Below are 11,550 nucleotides of genomic sequence, written 5' to 3'. Positions count from 1 at the left end.
AGAGCAAAACCTTTGGCTCTGGCAGCCCCAAAGATCTTGATCACCATTGCAGATATGCCAATTAAAGATGAACAGTGGTGAAAAGGCAGAAAGGGGGAGATTTATTCAATCTGGCCACCATGGAAAGAATAGAGGAAGAGGTTCAGTGACCCCAAGTCCACCTTCCTGCTCTTGAACATTAGGTGTAAGTAGAGGATGAATGGAGCAAGGGAAGAGGTAATCATAATTCAGCAGACCTTGTCAGGGTGTGGTCTGATTGATCATATTTCAGTTCTGGTTCTGCAAGGTGGTCATGTTCTCATCACTTGAGGGGAGCCATCTAGTTCTCATGTGCTGACTGCCTCTGCTCCAGGGTGTGGCCTTACCATGCAGGGGCAGAACAATGGCTTACCTTTCTGCCTCCAATCTTGCCTGTATGAGTAAGGAGTCAATGCCTTTTTCAGCAAAAGTGGCTACTGCTGCTTCTCTTTTTCTTCTCCTCTTCCTCCTCCTCCTCCTCCTTCTTTTTTTGTTTGTTTCTAGCCTGAGATTGATGTGAACCTTCAGTCCCATGAATGTACAACTGTGTGTGCCTGAGTTTGTGGAGGTCAGAAATTAACATCTTCAAAGTGTCTAACATTGCTGGGCAGTGGTGGCGCATGCCTTTAATCCCAGCACTCGGGAGGCAGAGGCAGGTGGATCTCTGAGTTCGAGGCCAGTCTGGTCTACATAGTGAGATCCAGGACAGCCAAGACTGTTACATAGAGAAACTCTGTCTCGCAAGTGTCTAGTGTCTTCCTCAATCACTCTCCACCTTATTCTGTGTGTATGTGCACATGTATGTATATGTGTGTGAGATGCGTGTGGCATATGCACATGTGTGGACAGGTGTCTGTGTGTGTGTGTGTGTAGGCCAGAAGGTGCCATGTATCTTCTCTATTACTTTCCATCTTGGTTCTTTGAGGCAGGATATCTTGATGAACTTAGCGCTGTAATTTTCCAACTAGGCTGACAGCCCCCTAACCGCAGTGATCCTCCTGTCTCTACACTTTTGAGGGCTGGGGTTACAGGATGGCACAGGACCATACTTAACTTTAACATGTGTACTGGGATCTGAACTTGGTCTTTATGCCTTGCACAGCAGTTGCTCTTAACTACTGAGCCATTTCTCCTACCTTATTTTTGTTTAATTAATTAAAACATTTGTTTAATTAATATTAAAACATTTTTATTTTATGTGTATGCGTGTTTGCCTGCTTACATATCTGTGTACCACATGTATGCCTGGTGTCAGAGTAGGCCAACAGAGAGAATCCAATTCCCTGGAACTGGAGTTACACACGGTTGTGAGCTGCCATGTGGGTACTAGGAACTGAACCTGGGTCCCCAGGAAGAGAAGACAGTGTTCTTAACCACTGAGCCATCTCTCCAGCCCTCCACCTTATTTTTTGAGACAGTTTTTCACTTGGAGCTCACCATTCAGTTAGGTTCGCTGGTTAGTCTGTCATAGAGATCCTCCTGTATCTGCCTTCAGTGCTGGAATTGTAGGTACACACTCAGCTTTTTAGATGGGTGCTGGGATCTGAACTCAGGCCCTCATAATTTCAGGGCAGTCACTTTACTGACTGTGCTGTCTTCCCGGCCTCCACTTGCTGCTTTTAAACAGTCCCTTCACTTGGTCTGAGCAGGAAGGTGCACATTCTCCATGCAGTGGCTCTATTTGGACACACAAGCCATGGAAGCCATAAATATTTTTGTTAGCATTGGCACACAACAGAAACACCTGCTCCTCGGAAAGCCAGCCTTGGGCCTGACTGAGAACACCAAAGGACAGATGGATCCTTACCATGGCATCCCTAAATAGAAAGGCTGACACTCACTGGAACTGCCTCTGAGAATGTTAGCTGGCCAAAGGCAATTTCCAGTCCTTACATTAAAGGGAAGTGACTTTATTCTTTGAATGCATTTTCGTTACAAAAGCATACCGTTCTTACAAGTAAATGAGACTAGTTTGGAGAGGGGACCATATCACATTCCTTTTCCCAAAGCCAGCTCTGCACAAAGCCTCCTATCATGTGCTGGGAATTTTGCCATGGGGGGTGACTCAGTAGATTGGATGGCTGTACACCTGGAAACAGAGTTCAGTTTTTAGCTTTTGCCAAAACTGCTTATGAAATCATATTTATCTATGGTGACCACAAATATAAAAATTGGTTCATACTTTCTCCTTGTTCTTGCCTGGATGCACCTCATCTGATCTCAACCGGTCTAGTCTACTGCTCTGCATCCTTGACTGTGACCCTCTGATGACGAGGGCATTGGTTGGCAAACTGGCGATCAACACTGGATATCAAATTTAAAAACCTGTGCAAGAGCAGGTGGGGTCAGTCTGTAATCCAAGGCAGGAGGATCAGGAGTTCAGGCGTAGCTTGAGCTGCATGATTTATTTTTTTGACACCAAACAACAAATCAAAGAAGAAACAAAATCTGTGCCTCTGCACTTCACAGTGCGCTCCTGTGAAGAATGCGTGAGCCCCTCAGATCCTAGCCTTGTTTGGAGTGACTTTGGGCAATTCCTCACCTGCCACGGCGTCAGAGCGCTTCTCTGCATCTATGTAGTAGCCCGCCCATTAGTATTCTGTTCTATGGTAGCAGCTTGTGAAGGAGTCACACGGGAAAGACTAGCGGCTTCTCTCGGTTATGGGCATGTTTGGTTTCCTGTTCAGCAGTAGTTTCCCAAAGCCTATCCTCATGCGCCTCTCCCGAGACATCACGCTTCGTTCGCCACACCCGCGCAAATCACACCGAGCTCCTGAACGGGGGAGATCACTGTCGCCCCTAAACTGCGTCCGCTTCGAACCCGCCTTTATAGCAACTCATGGGGGCGTGGCCAGGCTACAGGACGTGCTGACGTCATGCGCGACGGAGGGCGGGCCGGCGCCGGCGTCCCTCACTGGGTCCCTAAGCTCTGGTGCTCAGGCTTCATCCTCCGCTGCCCCGCCGGTGCCTGTCTCCCACCGCCCGCTCCCCGCCGCCGGGTCCTCACATCGTCCGGGCCGCGCCGCCGACATGGGCCCGCGCCAGCCTCGCTGCGGGGCCGGGAGCCGCTAAGGCGCGGTGTGAAGATGGGCGAGGGCGGAGCAGGGCCCGAGCGCCAGCCCCAGCAGCCCGGGCGCCCCGCGCGCGCCCGCCCGCGTCGCCGCGGGGATGCCCGCGCCCGCCGCCGCGCCCTGAGCGCCTTTGTCTGCCTCCAGCGCCGTTCGCATCATCCCTAGTTTAGCCGGCGCCGGATCATGGAGCTGAGCCAGCCGATCTCCCTGTCCGACCACGACGAGCCGGCGTCTGGGCCCCAGCGCGGGGTCAAGGGGCTGGTGGGGCCCGACGCTCCTCGCGGCTGGTCAGATGAGCCCGAGGAACACGCCCAGCTTCAACGGTGGCCAGAGGGACCCAACCCGCCAATCTGCTGGCCCGAAGAGGTAGAGGAGCCTGACGCTCCTAGCCGCTGGGTCAAAGAGCCCAGCGCCCTTCGCTGTTGGTCCCAGGAGCCCGACGTATCCTGCCACTTGGCCAAGGAGCGGGAGGAACCTGACGTCCCTCGCTGCTGGTCCCAGGAGCCCGACGTATCCTGCCACTTGGCCAAGGAGCCGGAGGAACCTGACGCCCCTCGCTGCTGGCCCCAGGAGCCCGACGTATCCTGCCACTTGGCCAAGGTGCCGGAGGAACCTGACGCCCCTCGCTGCTGGTCGCAGGAGCCCGACGTATCCTGCCACTTGGCCAAGGAGCTGGAGGAACCCGACGCCCCTCGCTGCTGGCACCAGGAGCCCGACTTACCGTGCCTCTTGGCCAAAGAGTGGGAGGAATCCGACGCCCCTCGCTGCTGGTCCCAGGAGCCAGACGCATCCTGCCACTTGGCCAAGGAGCTGGAAGAACCCGAAGCCCCTCGCTGCTGGTCCCAGGAGCCAGACGCATCCTGCCACTTGGCCAAGGAGCTGGAAGAACCCGAAGCCCCTCACTGCTGGCCCCAGGAGCCAGACGCATCCTGCCACTTGGCCAAGGAGCTGGAAGAACCCGAAGCCCCTCACTGCTGGCCCCAGGAGCCAGACGCGTCCTGCCACTTGGCCAAGGAGCTGGAAGAACCCGAAGCCCCTCACTGCTGGCCCCAGGAGCCAGACGCGTCCTGCCACTTGGCCAAGGAGCTGGAAGAACCCGAAGCCCCTCACTGCTGGCCCCAGGAGCCAGATGCATCCTGCCACTTGGCCAAGGAGCTGGAAGAACCCGAAGCCCCTCACTGCTGGCCCCAGGAGCCAGACGCACAGTGCCACTTGGCCAAGGAGCTGAAAGAACCCGAAGCCCCTCACTGCTGGCCCCAGGAGCCAGACGCACAGTGCCACTTGGCCAAGGAGCTGGAGGAACCCGACTCCCCTCGCTGCTGGCCCCAGGAGCCCGACGTACGGTGTCTCTTGGCCAAAGAGTGGGAGGAATCCGACTCACCGTGCCTCTTGGCAGAGGAACTGGAAGAGCCTGATGCCCTTCACTGCTGGCCCCGGGAGCCCGACGCGCCGTGCTTCTTTACCGAGGAACTGGAAAAGCCTGACGCCCCTCACTGCTCTTCCCAGGAGGCGAACACCGGGTGCTTCTTGGCCAAGCAGCCAGAGGAGTCTGACGCCCCTCACCTGTGGCCGGGGGAACTCAGCGTACCGTGCCTCTTGGTCAAGGAACCGGAGGAGCCCGATGCACCTCGCTGCTGGCCGGAGGAGCTGAAGGAGCCCAATGCACCCAGCTCACCGTGTTTCTGGGGCAATGAACCAGAGGAGCCTGAAGCATCTCGCTGTTGGTCTGAGGAGCCCCCGGTGCTGTGCCTCTGGCCAGAGGAGCAGAATGCAACGGGCTGCTGGCAGGAGGAGCCCGATGCACCCTGCTTCTGGCCGGAGGACCGAGAGGAACCCGAAGTTCCGTGTCTCCAGTTCAAAGAGCCAGAGAAGCCCAAAGTCCCTTGCAGCTGGCCGGAGGAACTGGAAGGCTGCTGCCCTACGCGGGGCCTACCCCTAGAGCCTTTAGCCTCCGAGGGCGAACTGCTGCAGGCATGTCCCGGGCCACCCTCGGACCCAGGCCCGGCATTGTCGCTGTCCAGCGAGCCCGGGACAGCCCAGGAGGAGGGTGCGCGCCTCAGGACGGTGTTCGACGCCCTGGACAGTGATGGGGATGGATTCGTCCGCATCGAGGATTTCATCCAGTTCGCCACGGTCTACGGGGCGGAGCAGGTAACAAACTGACTATGGTTCTGGTTCGGAGAGGTGTTTCTGATTACTGTTTAGGGTAGTTTTCCGGAATCCCCTCTTCCCTCTTAGAGGAAGGTATACCCACGAGTCAAGTGTCCCCTCCTCTAGCGTTCCACTTGCTACTTATTTCCTAGATCTGGGAGTGGGAAACCCTCTTCAGGGCCTGGCTTCTGCCACCCATATTTAGGACATCAGAGGCCAGACTTGTAGATGTCCCTTGAGCAGAGTTAGTTTACTTTATGTGTTTCCCATTTGTTGTACGAGGTTTTGTTTGAGAGACAGTGCAATTAGAGGCTAGAAGGACCTAGGAATTAAAAATGGCTGGAGATGTAAATCAGTGGAAAAAGCATTTGCTTCATGGTCATGGCCTGGAGCTCAGTCCTTTGTATCACATGAAGGCTTTCTGTTCTACATTAAAGCGGCAAAATCAGCAAACGCAAAATAAATCTTAAGCTGGGCATAATGGTGCATGCTTTTAGTCCCAGCATTTGGGAGGCCGAGACAGGATTGCTGCAGGATCAAGACCAGCTTAGTCTACATAGTGAGTTCAAGACTAACTTGGGCTACAGCGTGAGACCCTGTGTGTTTCAACACACACACACACACACACACACACACACACACACACACACACACACACTAGAGTACACAAGAGTTCTGCATCGTGATCAAGAAAAGGAAGGGAAGGAGCCCAGGAGTTTCTTGGCAGGTGCCAGACCTAGCAGAGCCATCAGGGCCCCCACGCTTACAGGAGAGGTGAGATGGATTGAAAGGTAACAGAGGCACAGTTCACGTGCAAGGGTCCCACACGTCTACTGCCAGACCCTGGGGAAGCTGACTCCAAGGCCAAGTCCTTGTTGTCCCCTTAAGCACTTAATTCTTTGGACTGATGATGACAGCAGGGCTGTTTGCTCTGCTAGTAACCCAGCAGATGTCAGCTAGGTTATGTGTTCCTCTTTATTTATTGGATGGAAGTCTCTGATAAGACCATCAGCTAGGTTACATGTCCCCCTCGGTTTACTTACTTATTGGTTGGAAGTCTCAGGGATTTTCATCTGTTCATTTTCATGCTATTCATTCTTCACACATGCAAACATTTGTTAAGTGGGTGTTCAAGTATTACATTTGCATGTTTGAGCTTAACAGTCTTTAAGAAAAGAGATAAAAATAAGCTGGGTGTGGTGGCACACACATCTGTAGTCCTTGCTTCCAGCACTCAGGAGACTGAGGCAGGAGGATGTCAAAATCGAGGTCAACCTGGATACGTAGCAAGACTGTCTCCAAAAACCAAGGGGGAAAAAAAAGCAAATTGATATATTTCTATTAGTCATAATGTTAAAACCTCTATTTGTAACACCCGAAGTGCAGTTGGAAAGAACTGGGCCCTGGTTAACTCAGGGCTCTCTACTAAGCTGACACCTGGGGCCAGCCAGCTTCCGGGAGGCTTTTTACCATTGAGCCCTCTTGCTGGCCTCTATCCATAGAGCTTAGTTCTTATGGTCCATTCCTTGTTCCTGGCCCGGAGAGGTCTTTCCAGTGCTTGGCCGTTGTTTACTGGTGCGGTGTGTCTTCTCTTGGACTTGCTCTTGCCTCTAGACCCAGTCCTACCGAGTAGGCTGGGCCAGGCCGGAGCCGCATTGGCTCTTTTCATGACTTGGCTCTGCTATTATGTGTTCACCGTATCATTGCTCTAGTCCTCTGGGGTGGTAATTAGGCAAGCAGTTTTCACCCTTAACTTTGCAGGTAGGAAGCTAGAAGCTGGGAAAGTCTGCGGAGCTTCCCTAGGCCTCACTAATTGCTAGAACGGGATCGGAGAGTTTCTTTTTTTGGCTCTTAACCTACAGATGACTCTAGATGTAATGACTCGGAGTATTTCTACCAAATTTCAGTTTAGTGAATTTCATAAAATTGTCTTTGAGAAATGTCTTTGGTCATCACTTCCCCAACTTGATTACTTTGGGGAAAACTTGGCTACACCTCTTGCCCCTCGCCTTAACCCTCCTCCTCAAAGGGCCTCCCCATGTAATTCTGGCTGCCTGGAACTCGCAGTGTAGACCAGACTGACCTCAAACTCCTAGAGGCCCACCTGCCTCTGCTGGGATCAAAGGGGTGCGGCACCAATCCCACATTCTTGAGTACAGACTAGAAATGGGTCAAAATTCTTTGCTCTGACAGCTCCTGGTGGAATTTGCAGTTTGGGAAGCCCTGATGGCCAAGGATTTGTTGGCATAGAGAGTGGAGGGAAATCTCCTATGCCCTTTTCTTTTTTTAGCAGCTCAGGAGGAAGAGATGTTGTGTTGACTTAGCCTCCTGGGGTTGTGGAGGGGACTTCTTGGCTTTCTGTGAGTGGTCTTACTGTTTGGAGCAGATAACACACAAAGGAAAGCAAGTTAATCTTTATGTTGGTAGCCCTCATGACTCAGACATGCTGGATGCATTATAGAGGAGCAAAGACAGGAATATTAACCAATAGTGCAGAGGTATAGAGAAAAGTGAAGCATTCCCACAATATATGAATTTTGAAATTTTTAAGATGAAAACAAATCTTGAATATACAGAGTAGAGAGAGCTGGTGAGTGTTGCCTCTAGAGCTTTCTCTCATGTCCCAGGAGTTTCAGGATTCAACTCATCTGTGAACGTCCTTCCACTTGCTTTTAAAAGATTTTATAACTTATTTATGTGTCTGTGTGAGATCCATGCAGGTGCCTGCGAAGCTGGAGTTACAGGAGGCTGTGAGCCACTGAGTCTCTGGAAAAGCGGCAAGATCTTAATCCCTGAGCGTCTCTCCACTCGCCCACTTTTCTTTCTTTTTCTTTTCTTTCTTTCTTTCTTTTTTTTTTTTTTTTTTTTTTTGGTTTTTCGAGACAGAGTTTCTCTGTGTAGTTTGGAGGCTGTCCTGGATCTCGCTCTGTAGATTAGGCTGGCCTCAAACAGAGATCCGCCTGGCTCTGCTTCCCGAGTGCTGAGATTAAAGGCGTGCGCTACCACCGCCCGGTCCCTCCACTTTTCCAAGCAGATTCCTGATGCTTTGTAGGTTTTATCTGTAAATGATTCTGTATTTATCTAAAAAATAAGGATTTTTATTTGTTTGGTTGGTTGGTTGGTTGGTTGTTTTTTGTGAGACAGGATCTTACTCTGTAGCCTTGACTGGCCTGGAATTCACAGAGATTTACCTGTCGCTGCTTCCCAGGATTACAGGCTCTTGCCTCCATGCCTAACCTAAGCTAAGGGTTTTTCTTTCTTACATTTTTTTCGGGTGCAAAGGTTCGAGGACAACTTTCAGGAGTTTGGTCGTCTCCTTTCTGTGTGGTCAGGCCGTCGGGCTTGGCAGGAAGCACCTTGACCTACCCAACTATCTCGCTACCCGATTTCTGTTTTTTAAATTTAATTTCTTTTGAGACAAGGTCTCAGTGGTGAGGAGGGTGACCTTGAGCTCCTAATCCATCTGCCTCCGTCTCCCAAGTGCTGGGATCGCAGGTGTGAGCCATAGCGGTGGGCTCCAGTGTCTTTTCTGTAATCTGTTTATGTAGGGTAGCATTTTCAATTATTAAGCAGGTTGTCTGAATTTTTAATAGGAGCACTCCCATTTATAATAGAGATGGCTGTCATGTCCTTCTCTGTCATGGTGTGTGTGGCTCTGGTTACCTCACCTGGTGGCAGATCAGGTGTGCTGTAATACCATCCAGGGTCATTCACAGGAGTCTGAAGGGGGAAGGAGGAAAGAGGGACATGGTAGAACATCAAGCTTCATCTCTTTTTTTCCTTTTCATTTTTTCTTTTTATTTTAGGGAGGGTCTCAGGTATCCTAGACTCACCTTCAGCTGGCTTTGTAGTGGATGATCTTGAACTTCTGATCCTCCTGCCTCCTCCATCTCCTGAGTGCTAGGATTGTAGGTGTGTGCCATCACACCCAGTTTTATGGGGTGCGTGCTGGGTGTTGAACCCAGGGCTTCTGAATTGTGAGAAGAGATTGGCCCCTTGTTTTTCTTTTCTTCCTTCTCTCTCTCTCTCTCTCTCTCTCTCTCTCTCTCTCTCTCTCTCTCTCTCTCTCTTTTCCGAGACAGGGTTTCTCTGTGTAGCTTTGCACCTTTTCTGGAACTCACTCTGTAGCCCAGTCTGGCTCACAGAGATCCACCTGGCTCTGCCTCCCAAGTGCTGGGATTAAAGGCGCCACCACCGCCTGGCTTTTTCTTTTTGTTTTTAAGACAAAGTTTCTTTGGGTAACCTTGGCTGTCCTGGAACTAGCTCCATAGACCAGGCTGCCTTGAGAGATCGAGTGCTGGGATTGCAGGGGTGCGCCACCACCTCCTGGCTCTCAGCATTTACTCTTTTTTTTTTTTTTTTTTTTTGGTTTTTTCGAGACAGGGTTTCCCTGTGTAGCTTTGTGCCTTTCCTGGAACTCATTTGGTAGCCCAGGCTGGCCTCGAACTCACAGAGATCCGCCTGGCTCTGCCTCCCAGAGTGCTGGGATTAAAGGCGTGCACCACCACCGCCCGGCTGCATTTACTCTTTAACAGCCACTGCTCCTTTCCAGAAAATACTGCTGGTTGGAGCCATGAGTACTCTGATTTTGGAAGGCATGGCCTGTCCTCCATAGCACTCTGATGGAGATGCAGAAGTGAACGTATTTCTGCAGTGTCCTCTGCTCCTTGTTCTGCACTATAGTCAGTGGGCAGTTGGAAGTTCTTAGGGATGTTTGACACTGTGATTTACTGCTCCCCTGTTCTTTCTGGTCTCTGTCCTAGCCTTGGATTTAAGTGTCTAGTGTAGACATGAAAATGGGCATGTGTGGCCAGACTTGGCACACACTTTTAATACTATCATTTAGGAGGCAGAGGCAGGTGGGTCTCTGAGTTTGAGGCCAGCGTGTTCTACATAGCATGTTCTAGGTCAGCTAGGGCTACACAGTGAGATCCTGTCCTACAAGGAAAGAAAGAAAGAAAATGGGCATGTGTGAGCTTGGATATGTGTTTAAGCATTTGTGTATCGGAGTGGGCTGTGTTTGAGAGTGACTATGTATGAGTGCTTGAGGGAATGTGTACCCCTGGTCTGTGGTGACTGAATTACTAAAATCAGATAAAGTTCCTGTTTGTTCTTGGATAACAGATAGCTTTGTTAGCATCTAAAAAAAGAACTGTTGTATTCTAAAAGTAACACATGCTTATTATTAAACAAAGCACAGGCAGACAGTGGTGTAAAATAAAAGACAGTTTGGGCATGGTGGTATAGAACTTTAATCTCAGCACTCAGGAGGTGAATAGATCTTTGTGAGTTGAGGGCCAAACTGATCTATACAGTGAGTTACATCCCAGCAAGGGTTACATAAGTAAATAAAATAAAAATAAAAACTGCAGGGTGGCCGGGCGGTGGTGGCACACGCCTTTAATCCCAGCACTCAGGAGGCAGAGGCAGGTGGATCTCTGTGAGTTCGAGGCCAGCCTGGTCTACAGAGTGAGTTCCAGGACAGGCTCCAAAGCTACACAGAGAAACCTTGTCTCGAAAAACCAAAAAAAAAAAAAACCAACCAACCAACCAAACAAACAAAAAAACTGCAGGGTGGTGGTGGCACACACTATTAATCCCAGCACTTAGGAGGCAGAGGCAGGTGGATCTCTTGAGTTTGAGGCCAGCCTGGTCTACAGAGCAAGTTCCAGGACAGCCAGTGTAGCCAGGGCTATCCAGAGAAATCCCGCCTCAAAATAGATAAATAAATAACAATTATTAGGGTCTAGAGAGATGGTTCCCTGGTTAAGCACATGTACTGGTCTTGCGGAGGACCCAGGGTTGGTTCCCAGTACCTGAACTGAGTGACCCGCAACTGCCCGTAACTCCAGCTCGAGGAGCTGCAGTGTCTCTGGCTTCCACAGATACTAGAACTCATATGCACATACCCACACCAGACACGTAATTAAAACAATAAATATAAGTCTTTAAAATAAGTAATACAGAAGCCAGGGGTGGTGGCTTTTTGCTGTAATACCAACATTAGGGAGACTAAGGCAGGAAAACTGATGTGAGTTCAAGGCCAACTTTAGTTAGAGTGAGACCCTGTTTCAGTGCCCACCAATGAAAGAGGGACTCCAAATATAACAGAGTGTGTGACCAGTATCATCTATCCTGAGAAGATTATTACATATTAGCACATTTCCTTTCTAAATTTTTTTAAATTAAAATTTATTTTATTTTTGGAGTTGTGAGACAGTATCTCCCTGTGGATTGCTGCTCTTGAACTCATGATTCTCCTGTCTCCCTCCTGAGTGTTAGGAGTATAGGCCTGCGTAACCATGTCAAT

General features: G+C 50.5%; 1 protein-coding gene and 1 long non-coding RNA gene across 3 annotated transcripts in view; one reads left to right on the top strand and one right to left on the bottom strand.

The window, feature by feature from the left end:
• Positions 1–484: 484 nt before the first annotated feature.
• LOC128122941 (uncharacterized) lies at positions 485–2,668 on the bottom strand. Its single transcript, XR_008222534.1, has 2 exons — positions 2,561–2,668; positions 485–1,695 (listed from the first exon to the last, which is right to left on the bottom strand). It is a non-coding gene; the product is annotated as an uncharacterized LOC128122941 (long non-coding RNA).
• Positions 2,669–3,156: 488 nt separating this feature from the next.
• Rab11fip3 (RAB11 family interacting protein 3) overlaps positions 3,157–11,550 on the top strand; it is an 85,512-nt gene continuing 77,118 nt past the window's right edge. For both annotated transcript variants that reach the window (XM_052758803.1, XM_052758802.1), the window contains exon 1: positions 3,157–5,240. In XM_052758803.1, the coding sequence (XP_052614763.1) occupies positions 3,273–5,240 (1,968 nt within the window). In that variant the 5' untranslated portion in view covers positions 3,157–3,272. The remainder of the gene's footprint in view (positions 5,241–11,550) is intronic.

The sequence above is a fragment of the Peromyscus californicus genome, unplaced genomic scaffold, assembly GCF_007827085.1.
Source record: "Peromyscus californicus insignis strain IS unplaced genomic scaffold, ASM782708v3 Scaffold_3__1_contigs__length_106647218, whole genome shotgun sequence".
NCBI classification, from domain to species: Eukaryota; Metazoa; Chordata; class Mammalia; order Rodentia; family Cricetidae; genus Peromyscus; species Peromyscus californicus.
This window is presented reverse-complemented; position numbering and strand designations above follow the sequence as displayed.